This window comes from Juglans regia, chromosome 7 (genome assembly GCF_001411555.2).
Source record: "Juglans regia cultivar Chandler chromosome 7, Walnut 2.0, whole genome shotgun sequence".
In the NCBI taxonomy this organism is placed as follows: domain Eukaryota; kingdom Viridiplantae; phylum Streptophyta; class Magnoliopsida; order Fagales; family Juglandaceae; genus Juglans; species Juglans regia.
This window is the reverse complement of record NC_049907.1, coordinates 43,346,537-43,364,626: the sequence shown is the minus strand read 5'-3', so window position 1 is coordinate 43,364,626 and position 18,090 is coordinate 43,346,537. Positions and strand designations below refer to the sequence as shown.

The window sequence follows — 18,090 nt, the reverse complement described above, 5'->3', positions numbered from 1 at the left end:
TCGTAGGCAAAACTCCAAAAGGATGGTCCCCTAATTAACGTGCAGCCATCGATGGACTTATAAATCTGGCTTCCTATTATCCTTTTTTATAGTCTCTTCAGAAACGCGAGAAGCACACCAAATCACAAAACACTAAACAGTACATCTGATCTGGAGCATAATCCAGATGCTTTTTTTTCACTGGCCACCGTTGAGATCAATGCATTGATGTCGCAAATATCATAGATTCATAGGTATGATTGTGTGTTTTGAGAATCATATAAAAATACTATCAACGTAGAAAATTAATATGTACTTCAATTATAATGAATAAATATTATAATTATAGTTAGAATTAAAATAAATAAAAAGAAAAAAATTAATATTTTAATAAAATAGAGATAGATTTAGTGAGTTTGTTATTTATTGTTATTGCTAACTAAATTTATAAAAATGAATTTTCTAATTAAAATTTGCCAAAGAATGGTTAGGTCAGAGCTAATGCTCTAACGTCTCAACCGGCCTTCTGCGTAGCGCTATTATAAATAAGAACATCAACATGAATCCCCATCTTCAAGCATAGAGCTCATGAGTACTCTCTCGCTCACTGAGTCACCGACCAGAGTAAACCACTGGAGATAAATTAAGAAAGAAATCAGGGCGGGGATTTTTGGGGCTGGGACTAGTCTCAGATGGGAAGGAATCCAGCTGCTTGTTCAAAGGAGGGCTTGAATAGGGGAGCATGGACAGCTACGGAAGACAACATACTCACAGGATATATCACAATGCATGGTCAAGGAAAATGGAGAGATCTTCCCAAAAGAGCAGGTTATTATTTAGACAGCTAGCTTAATTTCTATGAATTATATGTCATGAGAACAATATATATATATATATATATAAATATATATATATATTATATAAATTATGAGTGTTTTCTTTTTCTTTTCCATTATAGTGGTACACTCATGCAAGAAAGAAAACCAAATATTTTTTTAATGGGGTTTTCAGGGCTTAAGAGATGTGGGAAGAGTTGCCGACTAAGATGGATAAATTATCTTCGACCTGATATTAAGAAAGGCAACATAACCAGTGACGAAGAGGAGCTCATTATTAGGCTTCACAATCTCTTGGGGAATAGGTCCGTCCTTTTACTTACCTCGTTTATTTATTTATTTTTTTTACCGATCGAGTTGATCCAATATTTCAGAGAATTGCAAATTCGTGATCAATTAGCACACGTCAGTACAACTTAAGTTCAACAAATCTTTACAGCAGGATGTTGATGAGAATCATCATGTGTTGCTGATTGCAGATGGAGTCTGATAGCAGGGCGACTTCCAGGCCGAACAGGCAATGAAATCAAGAACTACTGGAACACCAAGTACATCAATAATGGAAAGAAAGTCCAAGATCACCCTAAGTACCCTGCCTCTGAACGGACACGGCCATCAAAACAAGCACAAGAAGAGTCAAATCTGGGTCCAGAATTAGGGTCAGCTGGAAAAGCAACTGAAGCAAATACAGGCTCAGATCATGTGATCTGTACCGAGGGAACTAGGTGCACCAAAGTTGTCCCAACCTCGGGGCAAGAAGAACTTCATGAAGAGGATCAACTTGACAGTAAGCCAGTGGTTGAATCTTTAGGCCGTCTTCATGAACCAGTTGAGTTTTCAAGATTCATTTTGGAGGAAAATAATCCGCCCAACTTCATGATGGATTTTGAGATGGATGAAATCTTCCTTTCGGATTTTCTCAACATGGATTTCTCTCAGCTATGCTGTTTTGAAAATGAGGGTGTTAATTTGATGCTGTAGTACTACTAGATCGATGTGCTTCAGAGCTGTACTGTTAATCTTGTTTGTGTAATCATGTCTTTGTACGTGTTGCTGCATTATTATTGTATTAATAATATGTATTACATATAGCTAGCTAGCTAGCTAGTGACATGCATGAGTACGTGGTAATCATATGCGTTATATATATATTTGGATCCTCTAAAAAACTACCTGTCACAAAGATCAAGATTTTGATCGATCGGGACATCCGGTCAGAACTTCTTGGTTTCTGAATTAGATAGGCAGCGCGTGCATGTTCGTATTTTGAATCCAATGCATGGCTCCTTTGATTGAGTACGTTTGAGTTGTACAAAGGTGGTCGGTCTAAATCAACGGCGGCCTTGTGGTTGCATACATATAATTAATTATACTTTTTAAGTAGGACCAAAACTAGTACTGTTAGATATAAGTAAAAGTAGTTTTTTATTAGTAAGGTTCTACATTTTTTAAAAGGGACAGCTTGTACATCCTTATTTAGTTTATACAAATCATTTTTCGACTTGCATCTGATCATTGGTCTATATATCATATAAATATGTCATAATTAATCTCCTCAAAGTGCGGTCGTGTTAATTAATTTGTGTACGTAAAAATAATTAACCCGTGTGAAATTCAACGTCTATGGGACTTTCTTAAAATTATGTTGAAGTATATATAATATGCTACACATAACAAAAGTATGTACGTAGGTACATGATCATATCACTTTTTGGCCGCCTCATGGAGCTTTATTATATTCTCGGACTATTGTCTAATTTGTTTAATGGAACTCACCCAAAAAAATAGAAAACAGATGATATTGATTTCTCGGACTAGGCTCAACAACAAGCAACACAAATAGAGTGGTGACTCGGGGTTATGGATAACCTTTGATGCCGAAGTCAATATTGTGTTCTTCTAATTTTCTAGAGAATTTCAATAAACAAGAGAGCATAATCGTAGTCCTGACCTGATGGTTGGCTTTTATACTGTTAGTCGAGGTGGCCTCTCATATCCCATGTTAGAGAGACAAGGGTTACTTTCTCGGGGCGAGTTAGTGGGCATGGTTGCTTCCAGTGTGCTTCTGTCAATGGCAAGGGGTCGCGTTACGCACACTATTGGGGGACAAGTTGCCTTACAGCAACCTCTACTAGTGTGTGCGCTTGCCTTTTGACATCATGACCCTATCATTACACGCGTGTATAGGGTGGCGTTAGGAATGTCATCGCCCCTTTACCTTAGATATGTCTCTCTCCAGGCTCAGGCCTTGGGCTTCTTCTTGCCTGGGCCCAAGGCCTCTTATCTTTTAGGCAGCCCAGGGAGGGGGCGCAAAGGGGGTTGACGAGTGGAGGGCCTCTGTATGGACTCGATGTTGTATTTATTTGTAAATGGTGGACTAGCATTAAAATTTAGTCATTGAGCCCATGATGAGATGTATCATTTTAATAGACACATATGGAGGCCCCTACTATCACCCCACTTAAAATAGAACTAGCCTATTGAGTTCTATTGTCATCTTACTCTTTCTTTCATCTCTCTTAGGGTAAGAAGTAAAATAAAATAAAAGAAGTAGAAAATAGTTCTCTCCATAGCAAGAAATTTTTCCTCTCTTTTGCATGAACCCTAAATCTCCATGGAAAATCCATCACAAGCTATTAGAGGTATGAACTCTCAATTTTATTGAACGCATGCTTTGATTATGAGAAGAGATTATCACATCTTGTGATTCTAACAATTGGTATCAGAGCTACCTTTTTATTTTTCATAGTTGTGTTCTTTTATTTTTTATTTTTTGTTCGCTATTGCTATTTGTGATTTGCTGTTTTGAGGAGAAATGCGTGAATTTTCAATAGTCCATGCTTGTCTCTGTTATTGAAAAGCTTCCGTTTTTCTATTTGGATCTTTGTCGGCATTTGGGTGGAGATTTCTTAAGGTCATTTTGTAAATCACTGCTTTCTATTTCTTATGAGGTGATTTTGTCTTTATTCTATTTCAGATTTTGTCCTTATTCTATTTCACATGAGGCGATTTTGTCCTTATTCTATTTCACATGAGGCGCTTTTTCATATTGGGTAATTGTTTAAACTTTGAGCATTGACCAGAGTTTGTGGTTTTCATTAATGATTGGTTGTTTTGATATAATCTTGTATTGCAAAATTCCTCCTTTTATGTGTTTATGAATTTTGTGATATTGCTCTATATTTGTTAATGGAGAAAAGGAATAAATAATCCATTTTGAGATAAATAGATATTTTGTTCATGTGGGTTATGTCCTTTTGTTGTAATATCGATGGTTTAGAGTGGCTATGTACCCACCTCTCATGGGACTACTCATTATAAATTATCGGAGTTGTCATATTGATCATGCTTCCACTTAATGACATTATACTAAGATCCATACGGATAGTAAATTTTTCCATCAGCAAACCATTATTTGGTAGGATGCTTAGGACGATAAAGATAATAGTTAAGTGCTTGGCACTTGGTGGCCTAGTCAAATCCTCTCGATAGTGGGTCATTTTCGATCCTTATATTTAATTATTTTGATTTATCATGCGTAAGAGCCTTTTATGTATCTTGGACTCTAGTATAGTGCGTAAGAGTCTAGTTTGAATAAGACTCTAGTATGGATATAAGATTGCCTAATGGAAACATTTATGGGTGCATGTTTCTTGTTCCACATGCATAATAAATTTTGTTATATTTTGCTCAGCTTATGGCAATGCAGCTCTGCCTATCTTTCTGTCTTCCATCAAGAGTCTAATGGGAACCAATTATGAGGATTGGTATTTGTCTCTCACTATTAATTTGGCTATCATGAATTTGGATTTCGCCTTGAGGGTCGATGCGCTTATTGAGCCAACTAGTGAAAATTCTATAGATGAAAAGACTCGTTATAAGCAGTGGGTGTATTCTAATAGGATTTGTCTCATGATTATGAAATATACTATTGACAAGTCTATCAGGCAAAGCATAGCTGATACAGATAGTGCTAAAGAATATCTTGATGCGGTTGGGAAGAAATTTATTAAGTTTGATAAGGCAGAAAATTGAGCTCTAATGAAACTTCTTACTACCACAACCTATGATGGGGTTAGTGGAGTCCGAGAGCACATCATGAACCTTATTCATTTATTTAACAAGCTCAAAGGAATGAAAGTTGAATTAGCATATAGCTTTCTTGTATGGCTAGTGCTTGAATCTTTGTCTCCTCAGTTTGATGCACTCAAGACTACTTATAATACTCAGAAAGATGAATGGAGCCTGAGTGAAATGACTGTTATTGTAACTCAAGAAGAGGAGATGATAAAAAGGGTCAAGTCTCATGCTGCTTTCATGGTAACTGTTGATAAAGAAAAGAATAAGAAGCTCTTCAAGGGTAATAGTAGCAACTCCCGCAAGATGAAGAAATATGGGAGACCTCCTCAGCAAGCTAGTGTGAGTGTTCCAAATGGGCCTAAGAATGAAGGTTTTAAGAAAAGGTGCAACTTTTGTCATTTGATTGGGCACAAGAAGGTTGATTGTAGGAAATTTAAGGCTTGATTAGACAAGAAAGGTACACGTTTGCTACGAGTGTGCTTTGAGTCTAATCTAGTCGATGTGCCTTTTGATACTTGGTGGCTAGATACTGGTACAACCATTCATACTATAAATCATTTGCAAGAATTAAGGAACTGTAGAAGACCAATTGATACAGAGTTAGTAGTAAATATGGACAATAGGGTGAAGGTTAAAGTTGAGCATATTGGTACAATCATACTTATTTTGGCTTCTAAGTATGTTTTGAACTTGTCTAATACTACTTTTATACCTTCGATAAGAAGAAATCTTATCTCTATTTCTATTTTGGACAAATGTGGATATGTTTTTCATTTTGGAAATGGAAATGCTATAATCTTTTATGACTCAATTGTGGTTGGTATTGCTACTTTATATGATGGTTTGTATAAAATTGACTTACTTCCTGCTTTAGATCCTACTTCTTCTAATGCCTCTATTGTGAATATTGTAATTGATTTTAAACGTAATAGATCCAATGAAAACTCTTTCATGTTATGGCACAAAAGGTTTAGTCATATTTCTAGAGAAAGAATGAAGAGGTTGATTAAAGATGACATTCTAGTTGATTTAAATTTTTCTGATTTTGAAATTTGTGTTGCTTGTATCAAAGGGAAGCTTCCAGTTAAGACCCAAAAGCAAAAGATTAGCAGAAGTCCGAATATTCTAGATTTAATCCATATTGTTTATTTTTTAAAATCTTGTTTTTGTGCTTTGTATGTTTGCATGTAAGAAAAGAAAATGCAATTTAAAGATTAAAAAAAAATTGAACATTACATCTTATTACAAATAATTCTAAAATCTTTCGATGTATTACCATATATATCTAACATGTATTTCTTCTTATTTCAATGTTTTGTTTAAATTATTAATTCAGATTTTCAGGGCAATAGAAAATACATTGGTTGAAGAAATAATTGCAAACAATTTTAATAGGCCAAGCGCGTCAATTTTAGGCAATTCTGCTGATCCATTAATAAAAATATTTGAAATTGCCGAAGGCTTGAAATCTATATAACAATGACGGTACAATTTTATTGTTTAAAATCATATTTCCTATTTTTTATAAATAATTATCTTTTTCACACTATCGTTTTCTTATCTTCTCTTAAAATATGGAGATTGGAGGTTGGTTGGAATAAAATGGAGATGAAGGATAAGAATTTCTAAATTGTGTTGTGGCTTTGGAACAGTAAATGTTGTTAAATTTAGAATGTTGATTGTTTGTTACATTCAGTTTTGATTTTTTTGGAACAATTTTGATTTTTCTTGTATTTTTGTAAATCTGTAGATCTGTTGTTTTACTTATTACATTTGTTATTATCTCAAAACATCTAAGATTTCAAATTTAAGATCATAACATATATGTCACAAAAAAATAAATCTCCACATCTCACATAGAAATAATATTAACATTTCAGACTTCAAACATCTTAGAAATTGAATTTGAATATGTCACAAAAGGTTTAAGACATTAGACATATATGTCACAAACAAATAAATCTCCACATCTCAGAAAGAAATCATATTAACATCCCAGAATTTAACTTAGGATTCAGATTGGCTACTTGATAACCATAACATAGAAATTTTAACCATAAATGGACAGATTTATTTCTATATTTTTAGAATTTTTTTTATTGTTTACAATACATATTATACATATGATCTGCATAATGTTTATAATTATAATACAATAACTTACAAGAACGGCGTCTTATAACCCCGTCTCTCTCGAACCCGTCTCCCTCAGCGCTTGATACAGCTTTGGTTCGAGGGCTCGAGGGGGTGGGAGCTTCGGCTCCTCCCCCTTCTCCCCACCTCCTTCCGCTCTGTGCACACAGCCGCTCCGTTTTTGTGTTGTTTTGTTTTGTAGGCTAAATAAGGGGGAACAGCGGCTCTGGTCTTTCCGGCGACAATAGATCAGCACGCGCCTCTCCACGGTGTTGCCCAGCCGCCGATCTTCAAGTCTACCGAAGGCGATGCCATTCGGAGTGGCGAGTTGCTCGCACGCGCGGCCAAAAAACTCGGAGGCGTTCGGCGAGTGGCCTTCTCACGACGCCGAGAGGCCCTCTACCATCGCCACGCGCGGCGCCGCTGGGGTCTGTGAGTCCGGAACTTCCAAGATCGGTCGATGGTTTTCTCCCAGGGTGGCGCGTGTTCTGCACGCGCCTCCGCAGCCGTTCGGAGCTTTTTCTTCTGCTGTTGTTTTTAGTTGTGTTCCATTGTATTTTCTTGTGTCCTGTTTATTAATTAAAAAAAAAAATCAAAAAATTTAGTCCCTACGGACAGTGGTCCGAACTGGTGGTATGTCCCCATCTCCGCTTTAGCGGTGTATGGGGTTGGTGCACCCTACCTCGCGTAGTCGGGGTATGGGTTTTGTCATCAAGTTATTGGTTTACTCTGTCGGGGACAGAGATGTGTACGACGAATCTCTTAGACTTCGGTCTTTAGAGTTCTGTCGTCTGGGCTTGACCATGTCAGTCACGAAAGTGTGCTGAGGAGCTATTAACGTTTGTAACTGACTTTTAAAGTCAAAGTTGTATGTCCTTTTTATGAATGGAATGTGACCCTTTATTATCAAAAAAATAATAATAATAACTTACAAGAACTAAGCCTATTCACACCAAAGCTCAACAGGTTGATTGAATGAATAGCTATATAGTCATATCATACACTTCAAAATACACTTTACATCTAAAATGTATGTGGCTATTCATTCAACCAACATGTCGAACTCTGGTGTGAATAGGCACAACGAAGACCAGGAACAAAACACATTCAGCTACTTTGATAGTTAGGTTAGGATGCTCGACGATTATAAAAATCGGCCGCATACATCTCAAAGTTATGACTTGGTTCTTATAAGTCATCGTATTATAGTTATAAATATTATGCAGATCATGTGTACAATATGTATTGTAAACAATAAAAAAATTCTAAAAATATAAACAAAAATCTGTCCATTTATAGTTGCAAAAAGAAAAATAGAAGAAAAAAAAAGTGGTTTAAAAATAAGATGATAAATATTATTTTTATAAGAAAAGTCTATGATACATACACTCAAAGTTTTATGTCATGCATACATGTCCATACATTTATTTGTGTTTACTTTTATATGCTTATGATATCTGTAGTATGTTGTTTGTTTACTTATTAAGATTTTTCGAAATCTCACTATGGTGGTTTTCACTACCATTCCCAGTCCTGAATGGTAAAAGTTATAACATGATTAGAAAATTTGGATGGAAAATTATAAAATGAGAGCAACTCCTCTAAAAATGATTGTGCCTAAAATGATTATTAGCTCGCCCAAGTCCTCCATCTTGGAATGCCTTGAGATAATTGATCAAAGCTATCACAGAGATACTTGACAATATAGAGGATTTCAAACATCATCACAATCGAGATAAAAATTAGAATCTAGAGAAAAGAGTGAAGCCCAAAACTTAAGATATTTTGTCGTAATTTACTTTTTGAAGAACAATATTTTGATAAATCTTGTGTTTGTGTTTTAGATTTTAGATTGTGCATATACTTAATTTTATTACATCAATCATTTTATTACATGTCATTTAAAAATTGTAACAAAACAACTGAATATGAAAAAAATGAGAATGTTTTATGCTATAGTTGCAAAAAAATATAGACTTCACAATTAAGGTAAACATTTTTTCTCATATTCTGGAGTGTAAAATTTTTACATTATAATTAGAATATGTTAATTGTTAATATCAATAAATAATAATTTATTTACTATTATTAGATATCGAGTTTATTTAGAAACATATGATGATAACACATCAACTCTAATAGTCACTTTTGAATCTGCAATCATAGATATTCTTCAAATAGTATGTGTGATATTTTTTATGATCAATCAAAAAATATTAAAATATAAATAAAACAATTACATTTCATAATTGTATATAATAATCTATTTTTTATTATTACATATTTTTACAGAAAATTCTTATTTTTAAAAATATTTTCATATTTATGCAATTGGACACACGTGCTTGTCCTTTACTAGTATATATATATAAAATAGATCTACTCAATTATTGAAAGACGCGACAGGCCAGCCGGGATATTTAATTTCTTATATTAATGTTCGATCTGGACTACTGGAGTATTATTCTGTTTTGTAACTTAATTTGCAACGAATTCATGCATGGTCGCCTTTACGTTAATCTCGACTTGATCTAGTTTATTATATATTGATAAATGCTTGCAACCTAGAAATTTCTGTCGGAAGTTAAGAAAAAGAGAACTACACTATTCTGGGCCCGGCGATCGAAAATAAGTTGTCCAATCAAGATGCATGGCAGCATGAGAAATGATCGGGTCGGGTCCCTCGTCAGGTGGCATTACCTACCCACTTACTTTAGATATTGAGATGGATTAAATTGAATTGCAATTAATAAAAATATTATTTTATGAATTTTGTTGAAATGTGTTTAATTTTTTAAATTAAAATGAATTTAATTTTTTAATTAGTTTAAAATATATAAAATAAGTTAAGATAAATTTAATTTTTTTTATAAAAAATTGAAAATTAAAATAATAAATTTCATCAATAATTAATGTAAAATAAATTGAGATGAGTTTTAATTACCATTGGCCCACCAAGTGCAACATGCTGGACATCACCCGCTGGCTCTCGATCTTGTCTCGTATGTGCAATTAAATAAATAAGAGTAATGTTATAATACCGCACTTTAATTTTACTATCTAAAATGTAGTATTTTTATTACTTCTAAAAAAATATATATATAAATTAATTAATAATGTTAGTTTACCGTAATAGAATAAAAATGAAATGCCAGTACTATAGTCTATAAAAATAGTATATTTTATGAGAATAATTTCATACAGATGTTTTTGTTGTTCTTCAAATAACGGAAACCAATCATAGTGGGACATGTGGGATACACATCTTCTCATTAGTAAGATGTGATGCAGAGGAAAAATAAATGGATTACTGCTATGTCGAAACCCATCCCCTTCTCCATCCTCTCTCTTTCTCTTGATTCTATCAAAGCCCACTACTCTTTCTGTCTCTTTTACTTCTTCAATTCACTAACTAAAAACTTTTTTAATTTGTATTTCAAGAAAGCAAATGTGAGCTGAACAGGCAGTGCTTCCCACCGAAAAATTTTAGAATTTTTTTTTTCTCTCTCTCATTCCCACCGAAAAATTCCCAGAAAGTGATACTTGTATCATTAACTTCCATTTGCACCGATGAAAAATTGAAAACTATAAATTTATGTGACAATGCTTCAAATTTATATAAGATTGTATGGTTGATTAAAATTTTTGCTTTTGTGCAAATCGTGCAGCTTGGTTTATGTAAAGGCCGAGAAGAGAAGAATCCTTGCAGGTCTTGAGATAAAAAGGTCATGCCATTGAGCTGATTAGATCACGCAGAGAATTCACGGAAAGACAAGCTCAATCCAATTAGAGCATTCTTATTGGATTGGTCAAATTCATCTTCAAAATTTAGTCAAAATCACACTTTTTTATATTTATCTATTCCATTTAAATTTAATCTCCATATTGGATTAGCCATTCACTCTCTATATAATAATAAAATATTATTAAATTAATACTTTTTTTATTTAATTTATTTGTATCATATTTTATAATTCTACTAATTTAATATTAATAATAATTATATTCTAATTAAATTAATATTAAAAAATCATATTTTCAAATGTCATTTAGTGCTAATAAAAAAAATTGAGATTAAATTTAATTGGAGTGAGAAATTATTATTTTAATGTTTAGTGAATCAGTTGTGTTTATTTATATTTGACTAATCACTGCAGTAGAAATTTAAATTATTTTAGAGATGACCAATCTAATGTAGAGTCTTTTTAGTATAAATTATCTAAATTTTAATAAATCTTCTCATTTAGCCAAGTCAATAAAGATCCTCTTAACAAGCAATTCAGAAAGAGATCGAGACGGTTCCGAAAATGGAAGAAACTTGATCTGAATCTGTTTCGTCTCCACGTTTACCACTGATACCCACCGGCCCGGCCCCTTCGAATTCTGAAAGGCATCCCCCGACTCCAAATGGGGTTTGTTTTTTTCTGATACATTATTATGGAACCGACGTTAATTCGCTTTCGACCTGTTATTCATGAGGTCCATCATGCAACCTGAATTAAATATGGTTATCCTGTCCCCCGCAAACGTCTTTATATTCATTTATGACGTTTCAACTGTCCCAGTTCGTACTGTTTGAATTAATTATTCGAACTATTATATGTTATGTGCAAACTGGGTAGCTGCACAAATTTTGTCACATTGGGATTTGAGTATCGTCTATTCCAAGCTAGCTACTAAATTTTATTTTTATCTTGAATCATTATTATTAAATATTGTTTTTAATTCAAAGTCTAATAACGTCAGAATATTGAGTTGTACGTCCATATATATAATATTAGAATCTCTCCATTAGCTAGCTCGAACCCAAATAATATTATATATATATATATAATTATATATAGTTAGTTAGTTAGTTGTCCAAGTATTACTGCATTAATTCATTATAATATTCGTGGACAATAGACTTATAAATATGATTAAATAATGGTTAAAATATAGTTTCGTGAATAGATAAGCTTATAATAATTAATTACTTGTTAAGCAAGTACAAATTAATGCATGTCAAATGAGATATAAAATGGAATATTTCGGAGGGAGACGCATGAGAGAGGGAATGGTTTTTGGGGAGGGAGAAGCTTGATTTTTGGTCGAGAGAGGGAAATCTGTTTTCGGGGAGGGAGAGTTGAGATGGACCGGAGGAAGAAAAGTGGACCCGGTTTGCCAAAAATTCGTGTGCCGTGTGATCATAGACCGGCCTATGAGTAGATTTTTCCATATATATATAATAGAGTTCATTATCTTTTTCGTTTCTAAATTAACTTATTCTACTAATTAAGAGGCTATATTATATGGATGTTGAATAAATAAAGGCAGGAGTTAAGATAATTATTTTTATTCCAAACTTTGTAACAGTAGTACTATATATGGAAATGATCAATTATTTAAACACCTCCTGATCTGCCACCTTCAACAAGATCAGATATTTCTGCCAATTATATATATACTGATATATATGCATGGAGTCCATGCCATACAAGTCACCCTATATATTCTATAAAAAAATGATTTTATATATATATATATATATATGTATATACACTCAAAAAACTTCATGCGTACACGGCGATTGCTTTGACTACTTGTATATATCATGACAACGCTGCATATATGGTGAGCTATAAGCAGCTGCGCGCATGATGCACGTGGTTGAGTAGAGTACTACTCATGTGCATGCTTAATTGCAATTATATATATATAAAATGATGATCTAGATCTATATCAACTAGTACTACTGATCATGTCCTTACATACAGTAATGCAGCTTCTAGCTAGCTAGCTAAACTTGATGCATGGCTGATCATAATATTGTACGTCGTACATACGCTAAAGTTATTAAATTTAGAAAAGAAATTGTTTGTACAAATTGCACAATTCATTTGTAATAAAGTAGATTTCATTTTAAAAAATACAAAAAAAAAAACTTATTATATTTTAATTTAACCTACTTTAAAAAAAATAAATAAATAAAATTTATCTGTTTAAAATTTATACCTACTATTATTATGAATGGGCAGGAGGTATTTTATCTACGAACGGGAAAATGCATGCTTCATTATCTTCAGCAAATCTGCATACGTACAGCATGTAATTTAATTATATGGTCATGCCGTACTCATGTGAATAATTTCCAGATTTAAAGAAGCATATGGACGTGGCTAGCTAGTTGAGATATTTGCATTACTACTCTTTTGTCAGTGATCAGCCCCGTGCATGCAAGTACACACGCAAGTATAAATCATCTATATATGTATATACATGTACATATATATAAGTAAATTATAAAATGTAATAAGACAAATCAATATCCGTGCCAGTTAAAATGTAAAGTTTGGTTTTGATCATCATGTTATATATAGATCAGATGGTTTCAACGTGCTATATAAGTTGCCTAGCATTTCGTAAAGTGGTAGCCTAGCTAGCTAGTTGGCATGGATTAATTAATTTATATATATTGATCAGCTGCGTGTTGGAGAAACCTAGCTAGAATCTTTCAGAATTAAGCTGCACGGAACAACGTACTCCATTATATACCTAGCTAGGAGCTGATCGCTGATCATGACTATGAGTATTTATAACATAATACATATATAGCTTGATTCGCATGTTCTTATATTATACATACATACATATATATACATACATAATATATATATATATATATTAAATGCATGAAGCTGGGATCGATGTCAGAAATCAATATCTGATGTACATTTTTCTGGAAATTATGAAGATCAGCATGCACAAACAACAGTACTCTTGATCTGAGAGGTGACGATTGTCGGCATTAATGCGACTGTAGACCGTACATATTAATTAATATTGGGTCCTAGGGTTTTTGATTCTGATCAGTTTTCTTGATACGGCCTATTTGTAACCTTTAGTATGATTGCAACCATGATTTTCTTTAGTAAAAAATAAAGACTATCAATAAAATTAAAATACCGTTCGTATCAATATTAATTCAACTACTACTTACACATATTTGGATAAGAGTGTGAACTTGAGGAATTTGCATACCATTCCTTACCTGAATTGTGTTAAGATATGATGCTAGCTAGCTTGTTTGAAAATAATTATAATCCATCTATATTTGTGACAAATCGTATCACAATTACAAAAATTTGAAAAAGGAAATGTGTATATATATATATATAGTTATTTAGGGCATACAAAGAACAAAGTACTTCTCCTTGCGTGCTGTTTAAGTTATTTGGTAATCTAGTCCAACAATCTAATAATAATAATTAGTTAATGATATCATCATATTATTAATGAAAACGAAGTATCGTGAAGTCGAGGCTTAAGGTACGTATGTACTGATCATGATATGTATTAATTAACCAATTTGTTAAGAGGTTATCATGAGTTTTTCAGTTTTTATAAATATATACGTTGTAATAGTTTAGTTATTATCTTTATCATCATCTTATAATATGATATTAAATAATAAATTTATAAATAAAATATAATAAATAATTTAGAATCAAACATAACTAACAATGTCTAAGCTTGTTATATGTGTGGGCCCGGCCGGGAGGGGATTAGGTGCGGCGCCGTTTCATTGACTAGTTGAAGCCCTGCATGATCCTTAATTTCTGAGTTATACCTAATTATCTCTTTAAGTTTAAAATCAGCTTCAAGCTTTTTTTATCAGAGAGTTTCCAGAAGAAAAAAGCTGGTAGAAAAGTCTTTTGTTTGGCAAAAGGTAGGTAGCTATTAGGATGGCGTAGACGATTTTACAAGTACTTTAATTAACTTCTATACCTAAAAAGAGTGATCAAGATATATATATATATATATTTCTGTTAAAGAAGAAATTAATTAGGACATATCTTGTCTTTAACTAGAAAAAGGAGAGTGAAGGCCTGTGGTTTTAGCTAGTCTGATCAGTAGACTTGCAATGGAGGAGGAAATTAATTAGATGGAATGATGAATCATGAGGAATGTAGAGAGAGATCAATCGAATCAAAGATCAATTTGGCTGCAGATAGGTAGGTAGATTTAAACACTACGTTATTTCAGGGAATATGCTTTAATTAATCCTATATAATATATTATTGTTGATTAATAATGTGTTTTCAAATTAATCTAATTAAGTTGAATAATAATATACATAAATTTTAATGAAAAATAAAAATAAAACTTTTACAAAATCAAAAATTACACTAAAAAAATTGTATTCGATAAAAACCCAATAAAAAAGCGCGCACTTCTTAAATATTATTTATATGTATTGACGGATTGAATATTGCATTTAGGTTTATATATATATATATATATGTGTGTGTGTGTGTGTGTGTGTGTGGGGGTACAAAATCAAACAACTAGATAATCTCCAAATATTGAAAAAATATATGTATATTGGAGCCTTAATTTATTACATCAATTTATCAAATTACAATACCTGTTGGTACGGTTTCGCTTTAAAAGCTCTCGCTATACCTGCCGACAAGATCGTATTATACTTTGCCAACGCAATTAATTGTCAGCATCGCATTGTGTGTCTATATACGAGGATTAATTTTATATATAATTGTGAATTATGTAAATATTATGTAATTGATTTGAAAAAAAAATAAAATTTATTATTAAAAAATTAATTTTTTTATGTGAATTTTATATTTTATTTATATTTTTTAAAATAATTATACGACAATTATACAATTCATAATTATAAATATATTTTCTCATATATATATATATATAAGCCTTTGGAATTGCATTTTTTTCTTTCTCCCTGCCGGTTAAAAACGAAGCAAGTTACAGAAATATTTTTAAATTTTAAATTTTTTAACTTTTATATTTAATTATTATCTAATTATTATAATTTTTTTAAACTCTTAAATAAAACATAAAAATAATAATACTTTTTAAATTTTAAAATAAAAATTAGATTCAAACAATTTTTTTTTTAAAACACAATATATAAAACATTTTAACTCAATTTATTTAATTACTATTTAATCATATACTGAAATACTTTTTAAGTATTTTGATCTCGAAACCATGAAACGACGTGCATGTTGCCAAGTTGCCTTTTGTTTATAAGTTTTATTTTTTTTTTAAAGTTTCAACCGGTAAATTGGATTTGAGTCCTTGACTGCTCAGTCCACTTTACCGCCAATTAATTATGTTATGCCATGGGTCAACTAATAGACCCACGAATGCATGTGGAGGCCATCATTTCACCGGAAGTTGAAAACGATTATTGATGCTAAATTTCTATACAAATATCATCATGTGTTTTTCCTTTTTATTTTTAATTTATTTTTTGGGTTATTAATTTTGTATTTTTATATATCGTTGAACGGTAGCAGCCGCCTATATATTCTAGACTGTAGCTATTATATATTGCGTGGCACGGAAAGAGCCCATCATGATGGCATTGGCCGCCCGGCCTTCGATATGGACTGATCTACACCAAAGGTCCGAGAAAAAGGTACCTATAAAACTCAAAAAAGGTATAAATATAATAGACACACTTTCTCGATGTTACTATCATTTTCCATATCCAAATCTGTCACATGACTGTGTTCTGCATGCGTTAATTTCGGTCGATTGATGATCTATATATAACATCGAGTGTTTTCCTGATCAGGTCTCGGAATAACAAGTAGTACTCATGACATGAACCACTCGACCCAATTTAAGTAGATCTAGCCCGCGTTTATGTATATGGATGTTTATATATATATATATATAACAAAAGGAAAGACAATCATGTAGTAAGTACGTACAATACATGAAAAAGGAACACAAACAAGCTGCTAGCTAGCTAGGTAGCATGACAAGATTGTATATCTTTAATTCGTTGATCATGAAATGTGGTCATGTATATTTGAGCAGGTTTTAAACCTGTTTAATTATCCTATATGTTTTGCGCGAGCGATGCAATAATATATATTCATGTTAACGGTCATGAATTAGACGATCGAGGATACTTGGCAAGAAAACGAAGATATATCTAGGCAGAGAATCTTCTCAAATATATATCAGAATATTCAAAATGATTCAAAGTTTAGTAGCACTACTGCTGCATTCCACCATGTGACGTAATAATATACATAATACAAGCTGTGTTAATGATCTTGGACGTTCTAGTGACTTCTAGTGGTAGCTGATCGAAACACGAGTGCCATAAAGTACTACTACTACTATATATATATATATATACATAGTCCGTTCATTTTTAAATTTTTTTTGGAGCATAGCTTCATGATGTCTCTTCATGAGATTCCAACAAACTTTCAAGAGCATGTGAGAAGGTTAGCTTGAGAGAAATTAGCCGCCATGAGAGGATCAGGAGCTAGCATGCTGCATGATCAGTACTCTAATTAATTACATATATAGGTAGAAGGGCAGGTGCGTGTATTTATTAGGACGTTTTATTATTATTAATAATTATTATTGTCTTCAAATATATATATATAAAAATTAGAGGCCGTGACATGACTATGAAGGTATATATCCCCATCAACATATATACAAGTCTTCGTGGACAATTTTGAAACTCAAGTCATGAAACATAATGCCATAAAGATAATAAGCCGTACATGTTTTTGGAGCATAGCTATATGATTCGCATCTGTATGTAGATCAGATTTCAACAAACTTTCAAGACCGTGTGAGAAAGTTAGCTTGAGATGGAGAAAGCAGCCACGAGGGTCTTTGCCTGATCATGAGGTAGAAGGGCAGTTGCAAAATCATGTAATATTAATTATTTATGGGTGAGTTTTTTATATTCACTTTCATATATCAGATATAAAGGTCGATATATAGTACTGATCATGATATTCCTTACGCTCGGACGAATCTCATCACCACCCACGGCCATTACAATATGTAAATATTTATCAATGTGGGGGTCAAATTGAGTCGATGGTCCCCTGATTCACATGCAACCTATTACATGCTATATTTTTGGGGCTCTTTTATCTTTTATTTATTTATTTTTTCTAAAATCTCTAGATGGGACATGGTGACGTTATCAGTGGGGACCTTTAAAGGTCATGCCCTCTACCATTCTACGTGACAATATAAATTAAAACATCGATCAACC

General features: G+C 32.5%; 1 protein-coding gene across 1 annotated transcript; it reads left to right on the top strand.

Moving 5' to 3' along the window:
* The first annotated feature begins 536 nt into the window (after positions 1-536).
* LOC109001946 (transcription factor MYB1-like) lies at positions 537-1,946 on the top strand. Its single transcript, XM_018979458.2, has 3 exons — positions 537-807; positions 991-1,120; positions 1,295-1,946. The coding sequence occupies exons 1-3, from the start codon at positions 672-674 to the stop codon at positions 1,794-1,796; spliced, it is 768 nt and encodes a 255-aa protein (XP_018835003.1). The 5' UTR covers positions 537-671; the 3' UTR covers positions 1,797-1,946.
* The last annotated feature ends 16,144 nt before the right edge of the window (positions 1,947-18,090 follow it).

Coding starts and splice junctions, on each gene's coding strand:
- LOC109001946 (XM_018979458.2), top strand. CDS start 672: ATGGGAAGGAATCCAGCTGCTTGTTCAAAGGAGGGCTTGAATAGGGGA. Junction 808..990: donor AGATCTTCCCAAAAGAGCAG/GTTATTATTTAG, acceptor TGGGGTTTTCAG/GGCTTAAGAGATGTGGGAAG. Junction 1,121..1,294: donor CACAATCTCTTGGGGAATAG/GTCCGTCCTTTT, acceptor TGCTGATTGCAG/ATGGAGTCTGATAGCAGGGC.